This window comes from Lytechinus variegatus, chromosome 2 (assembly GCF_018143015.1).
Source record: "Lytechinus variegatus isolate NC3 chromosome 2, Lvar_3.0, whole genome shotgun sequence".
NCBI lineage: Eukaryota > Metazoa > Echinodermata > Echinoidea > Temnopleuroida > Toxopneustidae > Lytechinus > Lytechinus variegatus.
In genome coordinates this window covers 13,178,099-13,205,071 of record NC_054741.1, presented here as the reverse complement: position 1 = coordinate 13,205,071, position 26,973 = coordinate 13,178,099, and the positions used below count along the sequence as shown (strand labels likewise).

The window sequence follows — 26,973 nt, the reverse complement described above, 5'->3', positions numbered from 1 at the left end:
TTTTAGATAGCAGATGGCACTTTAAAAAAGCTAAAATGTCTCTCTATAGATCTTGATATTTTTAATTCACACAAAGTCAGCGTAACCTGCTATTTCATCATCGATCTTGCATCCACAATTTGGGTGTGATATAAAAAAATGAAGTGCTAATTTAGCACTTACAGTGCAGTCACTATACAAGCACTGTAAGTGCTGAATTAGCACTTCATTTTTTACAGTGTATTTTTCGTTGGTGTTCAAGGTCGACTTTTGACATCAATCTGTTATGTAAGTTTTCATGGGTGTCTTGTTTTGTTTTGTGTGTCTTTTCTAACTGATAACATTTATGTGTTTCTTTATTCTGTTCCTATTCCACCTATTTCTTCATACCTATACGTTTCCATTATACACACTTTTTTATCATATCACTTGATATACAGCTAGATTTTCAATTATTGTTTATTTTGATTAACCTACTTATCAACTCCCTCTTGATTTTTTTTTATAAAATGCTATTAGGTCTATTATCCTGCTTTGGTTTATTTTTATTCCTTTTTTACATATTGCTTTACTGATAGGGGTTACTTACCTGAATTATAATCTCCTTAAAAAAAGAAAATTTTTACTTTTCGAAAAAGATAAATATGACGATGTGGAGAATATTGACTTTGTATGCACACTGCTATTCACTCAATTCCTTAGTTTGATTTATCAATAGCAAACTTGCAATATAATCAAATATATAATTATATATATATAATTTAACAATTGCATAATTTGGCATTTATCTTCGCTTTTACGTGTTGGCTACACAGATGACACCCATTTGTTCTTTCACACAAGATGGAAAGCAGACAAGACAATTAATTTTCAGACCGTTTCCAATAGAGTGAAAAATATATACCCTCCTAGAAATAAGTTTAAAAAGGAAACACTTTACCACCGAGCTCTTCACTACATTTAAAACATCTACCTACCCACACACACATCCACAAGTGCTCATCCCACACGCATACCGTTACGACAAGGTTACGACATTACAATACTACTCACATACCTTAAGACCTTATTTAGTTACCCAAAATCCTTACATTTAAACGTCTTTTACCAGTTTACAGGTCTTAGTTGATATCAAACACATTCTGTCTTCTGTATAGTACAAGATTTTTATTTGTAATAAGTAGGCGTCCCTCTGTTGTATTTTTCACCTCAATGTTTTGTTTTCTTGTAATATTATGTGCCATGTGCTTGAAAAGAAGATTGTATTATCGCTATCTCCCATTAAATTAAATTTGAATGCTCTACCAACATTACAATGCTACTCACAAATTTTATTATATTAATATGAATTAATCAGATAAAGAAAAATAAAACAAAAATCTTAATATGATCAAAAGCGGACAAGGAATGACAAAGCTATGGCATTTTAAAGATTGGCATTATCCTTGTGAAACAGTTTTATAGGCAATGAGCATAATGATGATGTCACATCCCCAATTGTTCTTTTGTATTTTATCATATGAATTATGTTTATTAATATTTCTTTCTAGTACCAAGAACAGAAAAAAAACCTGGCTTTCTTTTCGTTTACCTCCCTGCCAAAATATCCACCCATTTGTAGGCGCCGGGTCTATGCGTCTTCGCCAGACATTAGCCCAACTTAAATCGATTACCTCGACTGTTTTAATCGCGAATAGGAGCCATTTTGTGAAGATGTGTTGACAGTTGCTTGAGTGATGGAAGGACGGGTGGGACATGAGCGTGATCCTCTATTGGCTTCCATTACGCCTAATACACGGAAATGAGGGACTAACAGTGTTAAATATACGTAGAAGACGTGTATAATGAATCTTGAGGGGAATTAAAAGGTCCGGGATGGGTACTTCATCAAAGTCGTTATTGTATCCTCACAGTGGAAATGGTGCTAAATATTTCGGAGACATGTCCGCTGTAGACGTCAGATTAAACGTAACTTTAACGTAACTGTGGGTGTGTATTTTATGTGTGTTGAAATTTTACACTGTTCACATACTATCTAATCGAGTATGAAAAAGATCCCAAAATAAAAAGGGGATACATGGATGGAAGATCCTTGTTTAACGTGTTTTATTATTATTCACATTTGTAAAGAAAAGTGGATCACAAACAATCAATATTGGAAGTGTGGTCAGTGGGCTACTTACTAATCAACCCACTTTTCAAGTAATCAAGTTCAACTTTCTATGTTATTTGGTTAAAAAAATCCATCTCTTGCCCAAGATACAATGAAAATATAGGAAATAAATCCTTTAACGTAGCGGTTCCGGTCGTATTTTTCATTTAGATGTCCCCAATTCAAACAAATTAGGAAATGCATGCAGAAGGATCCTAGTCTTTTGAATTTGACAACTGGCAATTGAAATCGTGTACTCAAATCATGATTGGGGGTTAGTTCTTAAGACCCAATTACAGAAGTTGCTTACAGGTATGAAGTAAAATGAATCGAAAAATAGTGAACACCCCTGATAGACCATCTATCTTCATACTTTCCCCCCGCTGGCTGGCATCAAAATTGCACTCTCTAACCTAGATTCAGCTTAAACGTCTCCAAGGCGTACAATACCAATGAAGTAAAAGCTTTGACCGTGATTAAGGAGTAAGAAGTGGTACAGCCCAGAGGATAGTAATATCCTTTTACATCGTATATTGTCTAGATTACTTCCTATGTTAGATTTTTGATCAATATAATAATCATTGAAATAAAAAATCAGAAAGTGGAATAAAAAAAAAGTTAATTGCCGATTTTGTTGGCAAAAGCCAGATGATTTATTTTCTTTCTATTCCCATTATATTGATTGAAATAATGAGGGTGGTTTTAGTTTCTCTCTTTATACATGTTATAGTTTATGGTGATAGAAACGCAACACATGCGAACCAACATATGAAAGGAGTAAAGGAATCGGCGTATGGATGGACAGTTGTAAAATCTTAGAGTGGGGGTAGCGAATCCAACTACCATCACGTTATGACCGATGCTTCTGAAATTCGGAAAATAACTTGGTCTCAGTACGAAGACCTGAGGGGCCCGTTTCATAAAGGACTTTCAACTGTTGTAAATTTGCCTTAATGGCAATTACCACGGTAAAAGGGATCAGCAGCCAATCATAATCAAGATTACCATGGTAGCTGCCATAATGACAAAGTTACAACAGTTACAAGTCCTTTATGAAACAGGCCCCAGAGCCCCGTCTTACATAGAGTTACGATTAATCCAATCAACCACAACTTTGGAAAGCCAGCAAAGTCAACATCTAAAAAAACATGTTTGTTGAACAAATTTTCTAGATATGATGTATATTCATACATCCATAGTTTTCTTGAAAATGCGATGTGCTTCTTTTTGTTTTCACAGGGCAGTATGTAAATTTCCCGAAGAAAAATTATGACATCGATGGATTACCATATAGTTGAGGTTGATTTGATCAATTGTAACTCTTTGTAAGACGGGGCCCTGTTTGCTTATAACCGTAAAATTTAATTTTGCAAAATGTATAAATGACAGAATATATTTTTTCCTGAAATGATGTAGCCTTGTTAAAATTGAGGGATTTGTTTTCTTCATTCAAAACAATTTGGGGATTGACTTGGCCTTATGGCTTCTTATCTTAGGGAGAGGCAGATAATTTTTGTTGCCAACAATGCAGATGCCCTCATGCCAACTCAGCGATTTCAAGAACTTTACAAGTTACATTTCACATATTTTACAATAATGTCAGAAAATGTTACAAAGCACAGACATTCATAATTTTGTGCTATTTGATGATTTTATATCATATTGAGAAATCCTTATATATATATATATATATATATATATATATATATAGCACGACCGAATACCATGTTTTATACATTTATATGCATACATCCTACGGAAGGAATTATGAATGGGTTTATTCCGTCATAATACACAGACTTTAAGACGTTAAGATAGAGGGCGTTAAGGCGCATTGCGAACATTGAAGAAAAAAATCGCCTTAAACGCAGATGTAGATATATTATATATATACTTTACTTTCGGAAACTCGTCATCCCCCTTCACCCTCATTCTAATGCTTATGCTTGTATACATTGAAAACGTTTAATGAAACTCATTATAATGTCTTCTTTTTTACAGCCGAGCTAGTTTTACTACTTTGGGGTATCAGGTTGTGTTACGTAGTAAGAAAAGCACCATCAGAGTTCAACGAGAGTAGATTCATAAGTTGGGCGATCTACAACGAAACACTTCTTTCTCTTTTCCTATGTGTTGCAACGTAAGTACTCGACGGCTTTTATACCCCTTTCAATCCACCTTTCCATTTTGTTACTCTATTTGTTGTTTTTACTTCTCTTTCTTTTTTTTTACTCTCTCTCTCTCTCTTTCTCTATCTCTGTAAACATTTCTTTCTCCCCCTTAATTCCAACTTGATTGTAATGAAAGAGTTTATCGAACGGATGTGAAGCATTTTCTGACAGGATTCAATCATTGAAAGAATTTTTATTTTCCCATACTTATGAATCTTTCAGAGAAGGATTTAAAATACTTTTATTCTGGAACTCCTAGAAATCAATATTCCATCTTGATAGTTAAGAATCATGATCTGCATCACCCCCCCAAAAAAAAAAAATAAATGAATAAAAAAAATCCAGGGTATGTGGTTTTGTTTGGGGTTATTGCAAATAAAATTCCTTAAATCTGTAAATGTAGAAGAAAAAATTCACATGTAGATAAAAAATCCTTTCGTAATTATTCTAGAATCTTCTGTAATAGTTGTAATAGTTTGGGATCTGTGAATATCATATTTCTATATTGCAGAACATTATTCCCCGAGCGGTAGCTGCTTTTCAAGTGAACTTTTTAAGGTTTTAAGAAAGTTATAGACTGTATCGATTTTGGGAACTGTCAGCATCCTTCTTGCATACATGTATGATATGCAGAATCAGTTATCTTGTAATCAGTAATTGTGTATTTTGATATTACATATGCTTAATCTTAATATGGATGTCAGTTTGAGTGGAATTATTGTGTATGCCATGTGCATTTTTACCTTTGTATGTATGTTTCGTTACGTTTTTTATGTAAATATTTTTATGTGGATGCAGGGCTCTCTGGGAGAGCAGGTCCAGAAATGGACTTGAAATGAGACCACCCTGTTGAAATAAAACTGAAATAAATAAATACGAACCGTCGCATTTTAATTTCTTTACAATGGATGAGAGATGAAGTTGGAATAGTTGGCTTTTACATTTAAATCGATAGCCAGTCATTGTTTATGAAGCATATTTCAACGTAGAGCAGAGGTTAGTGGAATATATCTCTATTGATAGAGCATTAAGGTAAAGGACGACGATATTGACATCCTTTAGATACCTAAAATGGTAGACTCTAAGGAAAAGCATGCTGTCGCATTTTCCCCCAGTCAAACTACTACAATTGACCATATTGACAAGTGACAAGCGGCGATAGTGTTGTCAATGGTATACTCTAAGTTAAAGTATCTCTTCTTTTTCACCCTCAGAAGAGAAAAGATTTTGATCGGAAAAAGATAAATTTCGCCCCTTTTTGATATCTCTGGCGTAACATTATATCGTCCCCATGATAGCTTTGGTTATACCTCTGTCTTCGATTCGGGGTGAATGACTCGCTTTTATCTCAGGATATTCCTTTCCCTTTTTATCTCCCGATGGATGTTTATCCTGAGCAGGCTGAGTGACAAGAGGGAATAAAGAGACGCGTCAATTAGATGACCAAGCTTGAACCGTCTTCAAATATTTTCGCAAAAATACGAAGATGTTTGGAAAGAAGGTGGTTTCGAAGAAATCGTATGCATCTCAACCGGAAACGTTTTGCTTTTAAGGTTGTAAATTGAAGGGAACCTCTAGTAATTTCGTCCTTAGAATGTCCCAATCCAAACGATTTATTCGTACTTTCATCCGAATGACAATGAAAATCCAAGTATACAGAAGTAATTCATTAATTTCGTTTATGAACATGTTTATAAACTTTTTTTAAATACTTCATTGTAAAAGTAACCTGCGCTTTATCAATTTAAAATTTTATTACCTTGTCTCATCTATGTTTGAGTTTTGAAAGAAACAAAAACAAAATCGCAAGCTTTTGAATTCAATACGTTGAACATGTAACGGTAGGGCATCCTTAGTCTGCTATGCAGACTCCGAATGGCTCGTGATGTGGGATCTCAGAGCGCAAAGCGCGCTGCTGCTGGTTTAATAGCAAAGCAAACCAGCGTAAAAAAAGGGCGAGCGAAGCATTGGGATATGCAAAATGGGTCTTCGCTCTTTTGTCGCGAAGCAGCGGTCTTGATTCTTGCGTTCTTATGCCACACCTGCAGCCACAATAGACCTAGTCTGCTATGCAGACTCCTTGAACAGCTGTGGTACCCACTGCAGATGTGGGTCTAAATTGTTAGACTAGGGCATCCTTATTCGTCAACAAATGGGACACCAAAAACGTAATTGGGAATATGCAAAATAGGTCTTAACTCCTTTGTCGCGATGCAGTGGTCTTGATTCTTGTGTTCTTATCAGAGGGTTGTGTGTTCGAATCCAACTGCGACACAAGCATTATTGGCAGGATTTCAATAGGAGAGACCACCCAATTCTCCTCATGCATGGAATGTATAATTTTCATACGTTGTATGCGGGCAAGTCGATGACCGATATAATAATTATTGTAAGCGATTTCATAATTTATCCTATAAGGCATCAGATATCGTAGCCCAATTCAAAAAGTTGGACATTTTGAACCGAAGTTCAAGCAAAAGATCGTAGTATAGAGCAGGGAGCGCCGCGCAGGTTTTCATGATGTAGTTGCCTAACATTAAAAAAACATAGCTTTTACAAATCGATATTCTGACACTGGTCGGAAAGTGGTTGTGGTTTGCCGTGGCCGATTGAACTAAGACGCATCATGGAAAGTCCGTGGTTCGATACTATGCCCGTAAACAAGGCATTTAATCGACAATGCTCTCTCATCCTGCATTCCAATCCAAATAAATTTTAAATGCTATACTTATTCTTGGTAGCTAGTCATGCACTTAGACAAAAGAATGAAATAAAAATAAGTAATAAAGTAACCTCAAATTTCAAATCAAGCGAAATTTGATTATTGATAAATCACAAGCGTGCATTAATGACTTGCATTTGATTTTTACATTTGGATTCATAACAGATTTTTTATTTCTACAACGGGTTCCCGATCAGTTTTTAAGTCTTTTACAAGGGATCATTAATGACAGATAAAGCTACATTAATTGCACCTCTTTTCTTTCGCGGATGATATCCTCCCGAATGAAACATAATTTCCCATGTGGAGATGAAACTTTATCCAATCGCTGAATATATCTGACTTCCAAATTTCATTCCCATGTGATGAAGTAAAAGCAACTGAATGAATGTGGGAAGACTATTAAAATGAATAATAATATGGTGTGGAGAGTAAGAGAAGCATTTCAGATATATCAGCTTTAATGTGACATTGAATATCAGATCACTTTTGTTGTAATTTATATATTGACTTACTTTTAGGGAAGATGATATAAATAAATAATTTAGAGTACTCCATATTTGAATGGAGGCTAATCAGTAAGCAGTTCATAATCAACTGGTTTCATTTTACCTAATTTTTCAGATTCTTCCTACAAGATTTGGCCAATCCAGATGTCTTATATCTTATTTGGTTCTTCTATAGTCAGCTTACAACTACTGTAGTCATAGTTCTTCTTTTTGGTAGTAAGGTAAGTCACAAGGTCGACTTCATCTTATAAGGTTGATTTTCTAACGCCATATAAGGGTGGTTTTCTGATGTCATATGATGTATAAGAACCTACTGATACAAACTCTTCTGCCACGTATGGTTCTGATATCATATGGAAGTGATTTTTTTTATATCACATCGAAGCAGTGTCTGATATCGAAAATATGATGTTAGTTTCTCATTTCCGTCTTTTTAGTAAGTGTGTCAGGCATAATTTACCACACAAAATCATACCATTCGCTCATATCCAAGAAAGAAATGTATTCGACGATATGCCATCGATCTAGGTTCCGATGTGCGCTTTATACGTTTAGAACCTGGTATGGTTATGGTGGCATTGGATGGCTGAGAAAATGAGTGGTGTTCATCTTTATGATTGCAAACGGTCGTTCTTGTCAGATTGTCACATTCTTGTACAATGAATCCTCAACAAAACAAACCTCAGACCCCAATTCCTACATCAATAGTTCCAAGAGCTTTAAGCATTGTGACCATCATGGTCAAGGTAATCGACTTAGAATGTGAGTTGTGGCATTTTGATGATCTTATGTCGTGAGGAGAGACAATAATCGTGCTACCTTTTCAGTTTCTGAGGGATTATCTAGTCGTAATAATGTCCACACATAGATCCTGTGGTAGATCTCATTCAAGATTGATATGACATATCTTTACTTTGGGTCATTCTGAACCGATCTTGAACTTCTTGCGACTCAGGGTCTGTTTTTTTCTCTATTTACCTGTTACTATATAAGATATAAAGCATTATTGGAATGGACACAAGTAAATGGAGTTAAACAGTGTTTAAGAGGAAATGACAGTCATCATATCTGTAAACAAAACAAGGTTGATCTTTTTTACACAATAAAATGCAAAAGTGACATGTACAGTGCGTCCAAGAAAAAGGAAACCGGATTTGCCACATCTTATTTCTTCAAAGGAAAATCAATTATGATATTCCATCTACGTTATCATGTCATTGAATATTCCTCTGCATTTTGGTACATATGTGATAAGCACTTCACGCATTAGTGAGCAAGACAAGTTTGAAATTTTAATGTCAAAATCAGAATTGGTTCGGGATACAACCGTGCTTATTTGACTATTGACTCAGCATTTTCTTTGTATTCTTTAAGTTTCTCTCATTGATCCCTGAGAGCAGGGTCGATTCAGATTCTGACGTGAGTTCCTGCGCAAATTGTTTCTGATATGCCTCCATATTTGTTGTTTGTAAACTGCCATGCGTGAATGATTTGCAAAGCTGTTGGTCTCAATTTAAAGATGAGATTCCACTTTAACCATAAGTATCAAATTCATAGTAACAACATGTTTAATGATTATTGTTTAAGTTATCTGTGAAAATGGGTTTCCTTTTTTGTGGGACGCACGATATAGTTTTAGTACAATCTTTCAAATATCTCTTGCAAGTCGTGGCATATATAGGAAAAGCAGAATCAGAAGCCAGTCTTACCAATGCTCGCTAATTCTTTCTACATCTGAGAACTTTGACCAGAGCTGAAATCGTTCTCCTCCTATTATGGTTATTGTTAAACTTATCTTGGTTAAATATTTGTTTATTGGATGTAAAGAGTCTCTAGTTTTTAAGGAAAATTTCATTAGCCACGTCCTGTTGATCCGGAATAACTGCATTTAAAGTGACAAAAGTAACCAAAGACGATGATCATGTCAAAATCGTCAACCACAAATCTCTGGCATTGATGAATTTACACCACAGACGACTTTTCACCTTTCGGCAAGAGATCGTGTTGATAATTGATCCTGGAGATTATTGGCTAATATATCGCGACTTTCCTTGTACTGTTTCAAGCAGAGCAATGCCGTGAGGGAAAGATGCATATTCATAACTAGCGCTTGCGTTCATGATGGCGGATCATGGTGAATTTTATCTTATGTAGTCTCGGGGGGAAATCCCCTCTGACATCACACATCATGGTTCTAAAGCCTTGTTGCTTTGTTATTTTGTATGTCTATGTATAACCCAGAATTTGCCCTATTGTAAGATGTATTCAATGTATTCCTTTGTTGCGTTCACCCGCTTAGGGAGTTTTTCTCACCTCTGATACCATTTCAAGCACTGTTGCCTCGTTCTGTCTTAATTGCTGCAATAACAAGGCGTCTTCGCCATAGTTATACAAAGAAATGATATACAGGAAGCAGGATCGCATTTCTCTTTCGAAATATTCTTGGCTTCCGGTCTTTCGAATCGATCGAAAAAAAACATGTCTCATAATACATCTGAATTTCTTATAGGATGAGATGTCATGCAAGAAATCCCTTTTAGCTTCTTGTAGTGGATAAGTTATTGCCTCTTAGAAGTCTTGTTGATAAGTTTGAAGTAGGATAAAAGTTTAAAACTTTTCTTTTCAAGTTTTGTTTATTTGATAACAGTAGAATTGGAATCAGCTTTGATTCAAAGTTTCCCGATTCTGAATCACATGAGCATATCATGGGGAATAATAACGATAATGGTAATTTTCAAATAATTGTAACAGTGATATTGATAATTCACGATTCCTTCAGAGCTATGAATAAATTTCTAAAGCCTTTTTAAAAAGCAATAGAAGAAAAGTAGAAAACTTACATCCGAGCAAATTAAATAGGAGTATGAGGAAAAGGTATGAAAATGAGTCTGTGATATTACAAAAATAACATAAGCCGAATGAAAATCCTTTCAAATTATTTTTGGAGTTTTAAATTACGATTATCATCAATCATACAAATACTCGAATATAAAGCAATTATTTTCCAAATCGTGATTTACTGTCTCAAAAGCGTCTGAAAATTATACATAACAGTGCATCGTGTTGCCCATACTCAATCAATTCATCTCAATGTTCTTTAAGAACCCAAAGGACCTTTTACACTATACACAGACTCTGTGTTTCTAATTCGAACATTTAGTAATATTCCTGAACACCATGGTCGTTCTGTTAAAACAATGTGTCACGGGTTTACAGATCTTCCACATGTTCATTTGCGACATTTGTAGAAAAACCACATGAAGAGCAGACAGCAGACTGTTTTTCGCATGTGTAATGCTAGTTTGAATGCCGTTGAACTGTGTGGCTAATTTTCTGCCGCCAAACGCTTCGAAATCAAGTAAAATTCGGTGGAATTCCCCGAGAAAGTAGGTGAATCCGTTCTTGACGAGTCGTATTGGCGACAGTATGGTGTTGTTTTAAGACCGGTCATGTTTGGATAATGCAAAAATAGGATTCTGGTGTGCCTCTCAATTGATCCATCACTCCTGTCTCTGCTGTTGTGGTTTGAGTCATTCTAGCAGATCTCTCCCCATCAGCCGCTGTATGCAACGCTGGATATGTTCTTATGATCATATTCATATTATGCGACCTGTGAATTGAATCAACATTACAAGAAAATGCTTTCCGAGAAATGACGGAAAGTCAAAAGTAATAATTTGACATTTCCTTTTTTTCCGTTGAGTTTAAGAAAATCCTCCATTTAAGACTGCTAACGAATTTTACCAATTGAGACATGATTAGGCCAAAAGGTTTGTCCTTATTAAGAAAGGATTTGATCGCATCAAAGAATCTTTCAAATGCGTTTCTAAGCTAATGAGCATGCACATATTACCACCGAATGTTAAGTACATGAATGGCGATGGAGATGTCATGTTAAAGTTTCTCTGGCGTCAGCACTTTCTTGTAACTTTCTTCTGCCGGATTCCATGAGAGTTTCGACACAGAGAATCTCACATCCATTTGATGTTCCCTTGATATTTTTCAATTCCCTCCTCACGCCAAAGTAGTAATCAATTGCCGCAGGGGCGTGGTTGTTGCTTGCGAAGAAGGAGGGCAGTGTTTAATGCATCTCAAATCGCTCTCGGGGTTTTTGACCTGAATTAATTACCTCTGGAAGCTTTAGTCCCACTTTTCCTCCCGCCACTCAATGCTGGATCGTCAGTCGATTTCCAAACGTCTGTCAGTATTAGACCCATCGCCACAATCCCCTCCCCCTCTTTCCCGAAGGAGGTGGGGGAAACACGAAACGAGGTCGAGGAGGGGGTGAAGACCTGGAAGAAGGGTGAGCCATAGGTAGAGAGGATTAGACGAATTCTAATCTAAATGAAGATGGAGGCCAAAAAGTATAGAAAGAGGAGCTTGTTACGAAGAGATAATAGATAGCGAGGGAGCAGCATTTCCAATCCCATTGACGGTGAAATGGAAGAAATTAGGTAACTTAACAGAGCGCAATAAACAGAAAGCTTAAGGAAATTGCTCTCAATTAGATGTGCTAGAGATAATCACCATCAGAAAAAAAAGGACGAAAGTTAATGTAAAACGGAATGGGTGAAGAACGATTGGAAGAATAGGCAAAGCTCCTCAGTTGAAGGTTGTGACATTCCTACTTCATTATGCAAATAACAACGAACAAATATACCTACATCACGTACGTGTCATGCTGTTGAAATCGTAGGAGGATATTAAAGAACCAATATGGGTTCATGATATTTAATGCCATGCGAAAACCAATTCTATGTGAAGCATAACGTCGAAGGATATTTATTTCAATAAACATTCGTCATAACTTGTGACTAGTTAAAATCATATAATTATTAATATATTAACCCTCCGAGATTCAGTTTTCCCCTCAAGAATGTCCAGTTATATCTAACTTTAGGTGTACACGTAACAAATACCATGACTACTGTACATTCAACTATTCCCTTGCATATCACGATGCTCATGCAGGTCAAGACTTCTGTCCCCGGCTGATCCATCTTGAGCAAGGTTATGATGAATGCCTACACAGTTATGATATTGAAATTATGAAAACAGACCGAACTGCCTGGAGTCACGTGTACTTTGATGAAATGGTAACGACTTGCATTAAAACGATTACGCACCATTTACCAAGCCTACAGAGTATTGAAACCTAATTCCGAAACGATGTCAAATTGATAGTGACAACAGTGTTATCCTCTGCGATAACTTCCTTTAAGGCAAATAAACATTCTAAATGGGGTTGGTGGTACGAGGAGTAGTGAGTGGGTTTGACAGGCCCGTGGGCTTGGGGAGGCGCATTCAAGGAAGTTGGTGTCAGAGGAGTTTGCAGGCGCTCTGGGAACTCGTTTAAACGCCCTCCGAGCAATGGACAAGACACCCTGAGCTGACACAGTCGCCGCTTGGCGTCTCCATCGTTTGACTTTAAATGAAAAGAGAAGGAAAGAGAAAGAGGAGGTTAATAGAGAGAGGGTGTAAATAGAATCGTTAATATATTAATAGTACATAAAATAGTTCAAGAGTTAGAAGGATTAGAGAAAGGAGAACTGGAGATTTGAATCTTGGTTGGTAAACGCGGTGAGGAAACTCTCAAAAATCAATATTTTCCACCTTCTTTTGAATTTATAACAAATAATATCCGATGATGAAAGGAAAGTGTAATGTTCTTTGGGATAATGACGATTCTGTGATCTTATACAATTTCCTGTATCAGATTGAAAGTATATTTATATAGTCTTGGCAAGGATTTTTTTCCATTGGAATGCATTTCATACGGGTAGGTAAATAGTAAATATGGGTTGTCCACATTATTTTTGCGTTTCTCTGCGCCCCAAAAAAGTGAATTAATGACAATTAATTATAAGAATAAAACTAAAAATAGTTTTTAAAAAGTAACAAAAGATAAACAAAAAATGAATGAATTATTGCTAAGTCACATTCGCCCGGCCGGTGCATGGCAAAACATCAGGGTAATAGGGGATAGCCGTTGCGGTAAGCGATTTTTTTTTTTTTACAGCGTCCGTGTCGGCCAAATAATCCGTAACTCGTCGCAGATACAAAAGCCATCGTTCGGAGGCCGTCCATTCACCCGAAACTTTGGGAAGCCAAGGAGGCAGTAATTATCGGCTGGACATCGACTGGACATCTGATACTCATACCAGATTAATCCTACGGTGCTCTTGCGATAGCCGAATAATGAACCGGACAGCATACGATTATTAGTAAGGTACATGTATCCTCCGGACATCGTACGATGTCTGGGCGTTTGTCGGTCGGTGTACTTTCCCTTTTGCATCTTCTGCTATTTTGTACAAACGCGCTGAAAGTTGTAAATGCGAAATGACGCTGTTTATAAAGAGCCCCTGATGCATCTGTAATCACCGACCGATGTCCGGCCAATACATCATACATCGATGCATACCTGTCGGACATCGATCGGTTAGTAACTAATGTCCGGACAGATATCGGTCGTTAATCGGCCGATATCTGCTGTGAAGGACTTGACCTCCAATGCTGTGGGGACAACAGTCGATTCACGACGGGACATCGACGACATTTAAACGATGTGTCAAGGATGGGTAGAGTCTTCTCGAAAATTGAACTCCCACGTATCTTGGTTCGATTACCCTGCCGGTAACCGGTCCAAAACGGCCCCAAAACACATCAAAAGTACATCACAAACCTTATTGCACTGAAATGTGACTGAGGTATAAATGTATGAATAGTCTAGCAGACCCCAAATGAATTAACAAATAAGGGGATAAATAATGATAGTCTTGTTATAAAAAAAAATGTAAAAAAATCACTCAATGAAGCAGCAAGAAAATAAGGAAAAATCTATTTTTAAAAAAGACTAAAAGTATAATATCAGCTGATTCAATTGAGGGCGCTGAAGTGTAATACTCTTGTCCCATCATTGAACAAAGCATAATAAAATGTAATGTTTGAAATATATTTTTCCGCACCCATTGGTATCTCAATGGTGCTGTGGTTTATCATGTTTTGTGGATGTTTTACTTACAAATTAAATTCACTTTGCGTATATAATTTGAGTACTTCTGTAATCATATTTCGTTAAATATTTTGTACTACAATGACTTTACAATATTCCCCTTCCGGCCAATCTGTCCGAATAAAAAAAAACATTTTTCAAATATGTTTGGGATTTCTCGAAATATTCAAACTAATCAAATCATTGTTGTATCATCCCAAATGTCATCAATCTATCGACATCATGGGCGTCGTACTGGGGGACGCAACAATAGATGTCTCCTAAAGAAATATCCTCTGCGCTGACGCCCATGTTCGATATCGTCAAATTTCGATTTTTTTTTTTTGGGGGGGTGGGGGGGGATATCCTGATATTTCTAGAAACATGGGTCTTTCCCCTTGTATTGTGAAAATGAATTTTAGCATGAGTTGTTATGTCCCTTGTGGTACTGTGAAAGGCAAACACAACATAGAAAATAAGTTGTATTCCCACTGTTCGATGTCCGAATTCATCAAATCCTATCTCCAAAGGTTAGTCGTCACCTCTCATAGTGATCTCACCGATTAATACAATATCGATGGTCATCGCTGATTAGGGAAGAACGGCCAATCTTCCTTACACACTTTCAAAGTGATCTCTTGAGATATTCATTACATGACATTGATTCCCTTCAGGTTTCACCCAGTAAACATCAAAACCAAGTGGGACGTAATTCGAAACATCTCTCTCATCACAGAGATTAGCTAATGGCGAGGTTTACGATCATCAGATATCACCCACAAAGTCAAGAAAAGCGGTTCGTTAATTTGGATGCTCCGTCGCTGTTTACACTTATGATCATCCCCATGACCGTGATGTCGACGAGCAAGATGATAACAAGAGATACAGAGACAATCTCATTGACTAATCATAACATCTCAAACGTTGAATAAACACCTATGGCCCCCTCCTGGGATGACCTTCATGTATTTTTCACGTCACGATGACTTTGGCTCCGTTTCTTAATTTGACGACGTCGCGATGTGGCTGATTCTGTTTCCTTTGGCAAATAAACAAGCAGCAACAGTATCTAGTGTGGATTATAAGGTAAAATCTTCCCCATAACAAACACAAAACGAAATCCGATGACGCCCCCGCCGTCATTTTGTTAAACGATGAAAGTAAACTGTTTCTAGGGCGTATGGTACTCCCCCCCCCCCCTCCCCCTCCTCCTCCTACCCTCTATGAGACGAAAGTTTACGGTAATTCTTAGTAATGCAGTATTATTTAACTATTGATCAATGCGTACCCTATATTTTATAAAAGCTAGGAGGGAAGCCGTGCAACCAATCCCCTGCTGCAAACAAGGGCGATGTCAACATTCGGAAATAGCAACAAATTTTACACGACAAAAGTCGTGTAAAATTATTACCATTCTTTTTCCCAGGGTAGATTATGTAAATATTTTAAGGTTGTCATGTAATGATGGTTTGCCTGAGGGAAGACGAGGATGCTGCAGCTCTTGTGCGAATTGATCAAGGAGTTTCTTTGGAATTACTGATAAGTAAATACCGATGCCCTGCAGTCAACCGATTGAAGGGAGAATAGATTTGCTCTTTCTCTGTCTTTTGATTACTCAAAGGGGTCCGTGATTTCTTCTATTTAAGGTATGCTTTTTTAATGTGGAAAAAAGAACCAGTGACAGCAGCTCGTGTATTCATTACTCCATGGTATTGACAAAGAAAAACTTTGAAAAACAATTGTTTGCATTTATTCGAGGAGGATAAAAACAAAGAGAACAAACAGCACACGAATCTTGTAAAACTAATTTTTAATTATCAAAAGATAATCTCATGAGATTTCCGTTTCTAATCTATTTTTCTTTCTTTTAAATAGCTTAAGGCGGATGGTAATTGAAAAATAAAAACCCATTCCCATTTCGTGAAACAACCTTTGTCGTTGAATCGAACTGTTGAATTGAACCTCAAATGTTGTTCTGGGAAAGACAAACCTAGAGAATAGGATGAATGTCGGTGTACTTGGGTCGTGTGTAGACCTGTGAATTGTTTTATGAATTATCTCAGGAGAGTTGTAACTGATGGATTCTCTTTTTAATTTCAATTGATGTTTATTACAGGGCTTTCCAAATGTAAATCATAAATATAATCTTCAAGAAGGAATAAGAAACAACATTGAACTTTCAGAGTATTGTTGCCCAGAATCGTAGTGGTTTTATTAAGAAACCTCGTAAATCGAAGAGTTATTTCAAAAGCAGGACTAATCTACTATCGCAAAAAAATCGTTGAGTATTTCAGAAGATGCAGGCATTTAATGTCTGTATAAGATCAAGTTATGCAAGGTTTAAAATTGCCTATACAAAAGCTTGAAACAAATATGAAAGCAATAACTTAAATCGTCATATTCAACTAACATGTTCCCAGCACTGTCAATAATGTCCAGATTCTAATTTTAATTCTAATTGTAAATATCCATGTAAAATATATATCAGTTTTTCATAGACATTTTTATTAGTTTGATTTTCTAAGCTGCGTATGAATTCGACATCTGTCTTATCTGTCTATGGGTTGCCCCTTGTTTAATATATTGACCCATGTACATGTAAGTAAACCTTTGTGAATACATGCGTCATAAATGTTCTAAATATTTATTATTTAGACCGTAGAATTTTGTTCTGAAGACACAGTACGTAATAGACCTTAAAGATATAGTATTCCTTACTTAATCAATCTTATGGTTTAATTGAAAAGTCTGTGCCGCACCCAATTTGGAATTTCCATGTCTTCTTTTTAGTGTTTTCAGAGAACAGTAGATGCTTCATGCTGGAGATAATTTCAATTATTTTGTAATTCTACATCATGCAGAAGAATAACTTTCTTCTCATTGCCCATACGTACTCGAATGAAATTAACGATTATAATTCAATGATTCTTCTAACTAATTTAAAGCGCTCTATAAATGCAACAATATTATTATAATTCACTATAGAAGGTCTTTAGCAGTAGAGAAAAGACATGGAAGATGTGGTGGTCTACGCATTTTTGTGGAGTGGTTGAAAGCCCAATATCGTTTGAAGTCTGGACGGTAATATTTTTGTGTGATCTTCTTGATACAAAGCCATAAGACGATAATATATGTGGAGGACACGACGCATTCTGCAATGTTCATATCTCACGTAGATAGCAGTTTTTCATATATTGTGCATTAGATCGCTTTTCTTCCAGCTCGACCAATGTAATAAAAGACTACATCTTCTGACTGTTTCGTTCCTGTGAAATAGGCAGTTTCTGCAAGCGTGGCAGATCCTACAAAATCTTTTGTCTAAAGCCATTCATGATTAAGCGGTCTTAGTAAACAAAAATCGTTGAAGCAAAGCAACAGTTTCGTCGTGGACCCAGGACAAAGAGCTTATTTTCTTTTTCTTTTTTGTAAGTTCAGAGTCTTACGACGATCAGCTGCGCCGGTTCAAAAATTTTCGACAAAGAACTCTCAGCTGTTCACTGTGATTTATGACGGGCATGTTCAATAGATTTTCTGTGTTGTATATAGGATCAGTCCCCGTCGCGATTGCAAGGTATCACAGGTATATTGCACTTTTGAGAGCGGACACTATTGTATGCCGATCTTGCAAAGAGAGAAGATATAGTGTTCATCGTAATTCATCCAACTTTATACTGAAGTATGTTTATAAATGACGAATTTGACACCATCCAATGAAGTTATAACCCAATCCCTTCCGGCAGACGATGACAATACTTGACGCGAAGCAAATAGGAACCATCGCGTTATGGCGGGAAAATTGACACCCTCTTAAGTGGTCAGACCAGATATTCACAATTGTCAGGTGATTGTCATGCGAGAAATACCCCCTCCAGGCTGTTTTTTTTGAAATATTACCCGGTATCGGGTGTCCAAATGGGTCAATCCCATCTTGTTCTTCCTTCTTGACCCTTTTCATAATATCACTCACCATCATCCATCTCCTCAATCATCATATTTGTCATCGTTTGGAACTTGGGTGTCCCCAGAGGAGGCTCAATAGAGGTAAATACTATCAGAATCGGACTTCTGACAAATCATAATAGGTTCTTTGGAGATTCCCCTGAAGGAGAATTTAATCGCGGTCATGATAGCTTGCGGATATGATTCGCGTCTGGAATGAAGTGGATGCTTCTTATAGATAAACAGGTTAAGCATATCACCTTTGAACCTTTCCTGATTAATGGTCAAGAATACGTTGACCATCCTTGAGGTCCAATTATTGGTTGTCCCGCCGTTTTTTGTGGTGGTTATTTCAGTAAAGCTTAAATGTGATATAAGTTTACTTGGTTAAGTGTACATCAGGTGTACATGATGTGCGCTGGGGGCTCAGATTGTGTTTGTGTGTGTATGTGTGTGTGTGAGGGAGGGAGAGAGAGAGATTGAGAGAGTGTTTGGAGGATATGTTTGTCTATGTGTCTGTAAAATCCAGAGCATTTGATTTACAGTTGATAGTGTCAGTCCATTTGTTTGCTGCTTCGCCATTACCCCCCCCCCCCGTTATTATTCAAAGTATATCTATCACAATTAACCTTGCACATATCCCCAAACAACCTAATTATTTATACATTATGATAAATGCAGTACATTATTGTATGTGGGGAGTAAACTTTAACCTTTCAATTTAAGAAAGAACGAAGATATTACAAGGAAAAACAATAGTACTGGCCTTGTGGATATTTCCCACCCCCTCCTCCACGGGAAGCCCTGGAGCTTCGACTAATATTTTTTTCAAAGAAAATGGAACTTCTTATATTATCTTATTGAATATGTTGATAATAATGTTTTATGTCAATATACCATTAGAACCTAACCTTTGTAATATTTAAATAATAATATAAGATGCCTTTCTGTATCCGGTGCGGAAAGAAGTGTCTATTGTCAATATGTTATGACATCAACATTAATGCTTTGGCCACCCTTGAGGACTATTCCACTATTGAAATGATATGAATTTTAAAGATAATGAATACCTGGAAATAATAATTATCATCCCCCTTTGACTATAAGCTGGGAGGTATTGAGAACTCTAATCGCCCCTATGGTGTATGCGTGGAGTATGATGAAAATTAATTCAAAACAGGAAATAATGAATAAATGCGAGCCCTTCTCCAGTGATATAGTGCATGATGTCAAATTCACATCTCGAATGTGATCACAGTCTCTTTACTGAGAGAACCTCACGTACGAATGACGCATGTATATTATTTCTCCAAGGAGGTGTTCTGCTGATCAAGAAAAAGAATCAAATCTATCTCAACCTGTTTAGTGTTAAGGAACTTTTTATTTTTTTATAAAGAGGTATGTACATGTAGATGTGTACTTTTTGATTCCTTTTTTTTGCATTTTCTAGTAGTGCCCAATAATATTCTTGGAAAAGATTCCTACGCATACCTCTCATGAATAAGAATTACGAAAATACATCACATTGGCATGTTTTACTAGACCAAAGACAGAAAACATTTCAAGGTCAAATGACTCATTAACTTGTCTCCAAGGTGATTGAAATCAATGCAGGGGGAATGAGACACACACTAGTGTATCACACAATGGTTTTTGATTGGCCATTTCATTTAGCATATCACTAAACTCTGTGTTCTGGATCGGATTTTGTTTGAAATAAGGTTCACTGTATCTTGTTTGTATTTCAGAGTTTTTCACATTTTGCTCAACGAAACTATATGGGTTTATTGTTATGTTCTATTGTATATTCATACATTTTGTCTTCTTATTTGTCTAGTGCTATCTTGTATTACACGGCAAAGGGGATAAGACGGATAGCCGTATGAAAACTGGCACTACTGGTCTTAGACAGAGGACGTGGGATGCAACTAACTCACTCTCGTCACAAGGCCTCATGGTGAAGCATGAAGAAAAACCGCTCAACCAAGTAGATATTCAAGTGAGTATCAATACTGAAGATTACATTTTTACAGAATTAAGTTAGACTTAAGTCATTAAGTGTTAATGTGCTTTGATTCTGTACTAAACAATATAGATACATAAAAAGCACATTTATTTTTTAAAATATGCAAAATATCTACTTCATGCAGCTAACGTAGGTTATCATTTATATCATGATCACCAATATTTCGATACTTGGTTTTGATTAGCAAGCACTGTGTCACTATTTCACAAAAAGGAAGAAAAAGATTTGCATCTGTTATTTATATTTTCCACAAAGACAGACTATTTTGAAAAATATTCAAATCCATTGCATTCATCTATTTTCCAACAATAATAACATTTCGAATATGGATGACGGATGAATGTTATCACGAAAAGCTCTGGATATTTTAAATCTTTTACCTAGTTGTTGATCCACATTCTGATTGAGATTGAATGACAATGTATCCAAAAGAAAATAGGTATCCACACCGTCGCTATTTCCTGCCTCCATCTTCAATTTACTCTTTAATGGGCTTCTGAGAAGGGCTTTGACATAAAACGAGGAAAAGAAAACCTTTGTACTTTGCAACGATTCGCAAGGGACTTTTGGCCCACATCCCACCGACTTTGGCAAACATGGGTAATTCTATCAGCCAGGTATTCGATACGTAAAAACTGGGACAGTCATCTCCAACGATAACAAGTCATTCGCCACCGGGATTTACCTTATTCTAATCTCGTGCTCTTGGGTACATTCTAAGACATTTTATTCTTTGATATCCGTTTATAAACGAGTTTATTTCTTTTCTATTTTGAAGAAAGCCCGTAAGGGAACTGATGAGAATAAACACTTATTTCAAAAGAGCTTTTTCTAAAGCAATCCAATCATGGATTCGCTTTTTCTCCTCCTTAATCAAGTTTTTTCAACGATATTTCAGGAACTCTAGAAGTGTGCTTCAAAAAGGTCACATCTTCGTATATACATGTAGTAGTGACTAAATGCGATATGAATTCGCCATTTAATTAAATCAAGATTAATGGGTAAAATAAAGTTATCAGACTTGATCTCTAGGAATACTTTCAGGTTACATTGCGTTCTTCTTTGAATCATGGTCACTATAACAAATCGTTGCTTGATCAAAACAATATTATCGAAACATATAACATAAACATATCAGATTTGATCTATGCTGACCAAATTTACGATTATTCTAGCGGTCAACTGCAGAACAAAATGGAAGGCAAATAAATTTTTAAAAATGCAATATCTATCGTACGATTGCAGGGGTATATACCCTTTTAATTTAGTCCGAACATACAATTGACTCAATTCCGATTGCAAGCCCTAAAAGATTCGGTTATTAATAAGGAGCATATATATATTTGAATTATACAGATTTCATATCTGTGTATATATCAATATGTGTGTAATAGTAAAACTGTATATGTAGGCATACATTCCTTTTTATGATATGTATTGTTCTCTATTGTAAAGCGCATATAGAGTATACCTGTTTATTGTGTGCTTTATGATGATTTTTTTTTATTATTATCATTATTATCATCATTATTAGTATTATCATTTTTATTATCAAGTTTAACTATTAAAGGGATAGAGCCTCGTCGATCTGGCATTGCACAGCGGCTGCTGCGGGCAAAGCAAATTTCGGAGTATTTCATTTTATGTTTATTTTAAACAATAAATATGGATTTTCATTTTCATTCTCCAACAAGCGTTGATAGATTGGAGTAAATTATGAAGCATGGATTTACAATCTTGAGTATCTACGCTCTTACATAATCTTAAGTATTTTTTTGAGGGGGGGTTGTTATCTCATTACGCATTTAAATGTTTCTTTTACTTTCCCTTTTCCTTCTTCCTCTCTCCAACTCCATTCTATCAACACACCTGACTTGTAGGAAGAACTCAAGAGACTATATACGCAGCTGGAACTCCTGAAAACAAGGAACATGGTAGTTGGCAACCCTCACCTGACCCGCAAGCTCACCGCTATGGCCGAAGCGGCCCGAGCCACAGAACAAATGCTGATAGACTCGAACGAGCACGAGCTCAGTTGTGCTTCCAACGGAGTGGCCGAGGTGACTTATACAGTCAACAACGGCAGGACTAATAGCGCTTCGACTAAAGGAGATTGGATTTGAAGACAATTTGGTGAAAGAGAAATGACTTTTACCTTCTCCTTTGTGGAAAAATTCAAAACTCCCAATTCCGTGTGTTTGTGACTGCGGTTATGGACTATGTACACTACAATTATGTGTTCCTAGAGGAAGTATCGAGACATTTTGAAAATGAATGAAAAGCAGAGTTTGGGGCATCTTAATTTGTAAGTAAAGAAAGAGTTATGTCATCATTGAGAAATCGTTAAGAGTCAACCGTTAAATGGGTCTCAGCTCAGAACCACTAGTCCAGACGTTAAGTAAAAAACAACATCGGGATGTAATGCGACAAGGGGATAAGTACATCTGCTGTAGCAATCTCGTGGAACATTGTATCGCTGCGATTGCAATATACTTCACAGTTCCGTTGTTGCAAGCTTTCCAAGACGGATAAAACTCAACGGACCGACATGACCGAGGGTCTGTGTTTGACGTCACAACTACACACATTTGTATCATTCTCTGCATGTGCTCAGCATGTTGGTAGAGGTGATCATGGCATTTGGAGCAGAATTTGTGATTGGCAGAGAAGAATCATATCTGTAACTGGAAGTATTTAAAACGAGTTACATGGTAAAGATCATTCTGATACGCGAGATTACTTCTGTTGATATAACAGTCTCCGATGCGATGTGTGTTCGTAATGTAATATCTGACATTACTCTAGTTTACAAGCGAACTCGCTCTATCGTGTCAGAGTGAGTTTCATTATGCATCATGAGCGAAAAGGAGACAATGTTTTGTACTAACATTTTAATTTTTCATAAAGAACATCTAACATTACATATTGCTGACCTCACAAATAAAAGGGACCTGAAATAGTGGGGTTGGCCTGAAGTTACAAGTTTCAAAATCATGGGGTGGTAAAGCTTAATAGTCAGCCACCCAATAACATCCTGTGTCACCGCTATGCATCCCGTATTTGCACAGATTTAAAAACATTCTCGTCACATGACTGACTCATAAAAATTGATTGCCCTCTTAGGAAATGATATTGATGATATAGGAATGGAAAATTTCTAGTAATGAAATATTGTATGCAGCTGTTGTTAAAGTAGAATGTACATTGATTGTGTTGCGAGTCCCGTCCAGTGAAACGCAAGGCAGCTATAGTGCTTGATTCATTGTTTTTAGTTTCATGCTTCAATGATTATTAGATTATTGCTACGGCTCGTAGCTTGAATGTGTTTTTTCTACTGGATATAAGCAACCGAATAACAGCAGAAATATAGAGGGGGAAAGCTCGTCTGAAAGATGGGAAAGGAGTGGTGAATGGTGATGATAGTGAGTCTTGTCACAAGACTCTCACTATCATTGTGCCAGAAAGAATGAGGGGGTAATGCAGGGGTGCGCGCGTGCGCGTGTGTGTGTGTGTTAGTGTGAAAGAGAGGGTGAAAGGTGAAGCTATGGGTGTGCATGGGTGGGGGTCTTAATTTGATACCGTTATGTGTTAGTACGGGTGCATACTGCCTTGTCGGTGAGGGTGTGGGTGTGTAACAAAGAGGGTGATGCTGAGAATGTGCGTGCATGGGTACATTTACGTCAAGAAAGAATCAAAGAGGACGAGAGAGGGTGTGATTGTTTAAGTACATTTATAGCTGTGTGTTCTTTCAGGGTGCGTGTTGTGGGTGTGCTGATGTGTGTGCGTGCCTTTATTTGTAAAAGTATGAGCGTGGGTACTGATGTGATGGGTGGTCACAAAGAGAGGTGTGTAGAGGGAGACGAAAAGTGATGTGTGAAGGTGTGTGGTTGTATATGGGAGCGAAAGAGAAAAAAATTAAAGGACAAGTCTAACCCAAAAAAAGATTTCTTTGAATAGGAAGAGAAAAAATCCAACAAGCATAACATTAAAAATTCATCAAAATCGGATGTAAATTGAGAAAGTTATGACATTTTAAAATTTCATATGCACATCCTGGTCGGTATGCAAACGAGGAGACTGATGACGAACATGTGGAATTAGCATTATTTCAATGCTTTTTCATGATTCAGTCAAGTTGGCCCTTATTATCATCGACTGTCTCATTTGCATGTCACTGAGTTGTGACTATAACTGTTTTGGGAAAAAATAAGCGAAACTTTAGAATCCGATTTTGATGAAATTTTCAATTATGCTAGTTTGATTTTTCTCTACTTATCCAAATCAACATTTGTCTGGGGTGAACTTGACCTTTAAAAGGGTGCAAACATAAAGTATGATAAACAAGCAAAGCGCGAAAGGTATGGCAGTGGACATTTAATTTTGTGAAAACAAAAAAATCTTTAGCAAGAATGGGTGGTGTGTGCAGAAGTGTCGATGTGGGGCATAAGGTGTTTGAGGGGTGTGCATAGGCGGCGGAAGCGGGGGGACGGGGGGGACGTGTCCCCCCCTAAATTTTAGGTGGGGGGGACGTTCCCCCCCTAAATTTTGTTTTGATAACTTTTTTTTTTTTTTTTTTTTTTTTTTTTTTTTTTTTTGCTTGTCAATTTTTTCCTGCGTCCCCCCCTAAATTCACGTGGACCCCCTTGACACGTGTGTTGTCCCCCCCTAAAATTTAGGTTGATGACCTTTTTTTTTTTTTTTTTTTTTTTTTTTTTTTGCTTCTCAAAAATTTTTGGGGCGCTTGTCCTATTTTTTACATGTGTCCATCCCAAAATTTCAGTTGGACACCCCCTAAATTTATTGGCTTCCGCCGCCAATGGGTGTGTGTGAGCCTGTTTGGGTGGGTTGAAGGATGTGTGTGGGTGTGTGTGTGCGCGCGCGTGTGTGTGTGTGTTGGCGAATGAACGAGAGCTTGTTTTGGATCAGATGTGTTCTATATACCTCCATACTGGAGCGAGCCGACGAGAAGGGACAGACCGGTGCTTGGAAGAATGGGAAAAGCGTGGTGTGGCAGAAGTTTTATTCTGTTCAATTAGATTAAACAATACTGAGTTTTTGCTCAGCTTCACGGAATAAATCCTTCCAAGCAGCAAATGCATTGAAAAACAAGTCCCGTTATCATGAAATTTTTGTCGAGGGTCTTTGCAGTGGAACAGCAGTTTCGTCCGACGCTTCAGAGCTGACTAAAAATCGCAAATAATTATGTCGTTTGTCCAGAGTCACGGACGACACTGGTGTTTCGATTTACCGACCCTCCATAAAGACTTCATTTGTCATGAAGGGCAATTGACAACAGATTATCTACGTTCTATAAAGAGTCTGTGTAATTGTTGCGAAAGCTCCCTAGTTATGAGCAAGAGAGTGATGATGTTTGTAACTTAGTATTTGTGTGAATGTTCGTAGGAGAGAGGGGTGATTGGGAGAGGGTAGGCATGCAGGAGGTAGAAAACTGAGACAAATATGAGAGGTATAAGAGTATTAGACTGAATTATGTGGATCAACAGTTTTGAGCAAGAGAGAATGATGTTGTAGACGTGTGGATGTGTGTGTAGTGGAGGAGAGTATTTGTGAATGAATGAGCATGCAGGAGATAGCAGAATTGCAAAAATTAGAAAAGTAAGAGGTATAAATACGAAAAGTGAATGAAATGGATAGTCTTCAAATTGTCGACGACACAGAAATGATCTGTGTAGGTGTGTGGATGTGGGGGAGAGAGGGGCGAAGTATGTTCTGAGTTCCGTCGTCGCCTATTTAATATTTGCATCTTCACCACTCTTGTTATGTTCATTTTTAAAAGAAACTTGTAGTTAATTACTAAGTATTCAGTCGTCCCTTATGCAATCATGATCATAACGGTCGTTTTGATACTGTTCTTTCTGAACAGTGTACATGGTATCGTAAATCATTATTCAAGGCGGTATTGTCGCCTGATTACTCCAAGAATATAACGAATTTCTGTTCATTATACATGTATAGACCAATTTCACGGCCGTTTATGTATTTGGCCCTCTATCGGCGACGCCATTGCTGCGGTGGGCAAGTGCGCTGACCGCGATTGGCTCTGTGTACAAATTCAATGAAAGATTACAGATAAGCTCTGATATTGTGTCATTAACTTCATCATAAATCAATAAAATAAAGCATGGACACCTGGGTAGACGATGTAATACAATGGCCATATCTGACCGATGAAGGTGTGATGAATTTTTGCACTTTGGCTACTTTTTCCCCTTAGTTTTGCCAGTAAAAGTGAGTTGATGATGACCAAGAATCGCTGTTGGTTTTCATCAGGGAGCTCACTTCTTGTTGCTAGTAAATTGTGTTAGAGTAGCGGGAGAGTAAACGAGACATAGAGTGGGAGGGAGAGAGAGAGGATGAGGGATAGTGTGAGATAGAGAGAGAGAGGGGGGGACTGATATTTCCATCTAAGCATGATCAAATAAATCCCCCCTCCCCCCACAAAAAAAACCACCACCACCAC

The 26,973-nt window shown here is 37.1% G+C and overlaps 1 protein-coding gene across 1 annotated transcript in view; it reads left to right on the top strand.

The window, feature by feature from the left end:
• Window positions 1-23,685, top strand: part of LOC121407372 (probable G-protein coupled receptor CG31760) — a 53,199-nt gene extending 29,514 nt beyond the window's left edge. Inside the window, exons 4-7 of the mRNA XM_041598422.1 lie at window positions 4,133-4,271; window positions 7,649-7,754; window positions 20,304-20,465; window positions 22,373-23,685. Coding sequence (XP_041454356.1) covers window positions 4,133-4,271; window positions 7,649-7,754; window positions 20,304-20,465; window positions 22,373-22,615 — 650 coding nt within the window. The 3' untranslated portion in view covers window positions 22,616-23,685. The remainder of the gene's footprint in view (window positions 1-4,132; window positions 4,272-7,648; window positions 7,755-20,303; window positions 20,466-22,372) is intronic.
• Window positions 23,686-26,973: the final 3,288 nt, after the last annotated feature.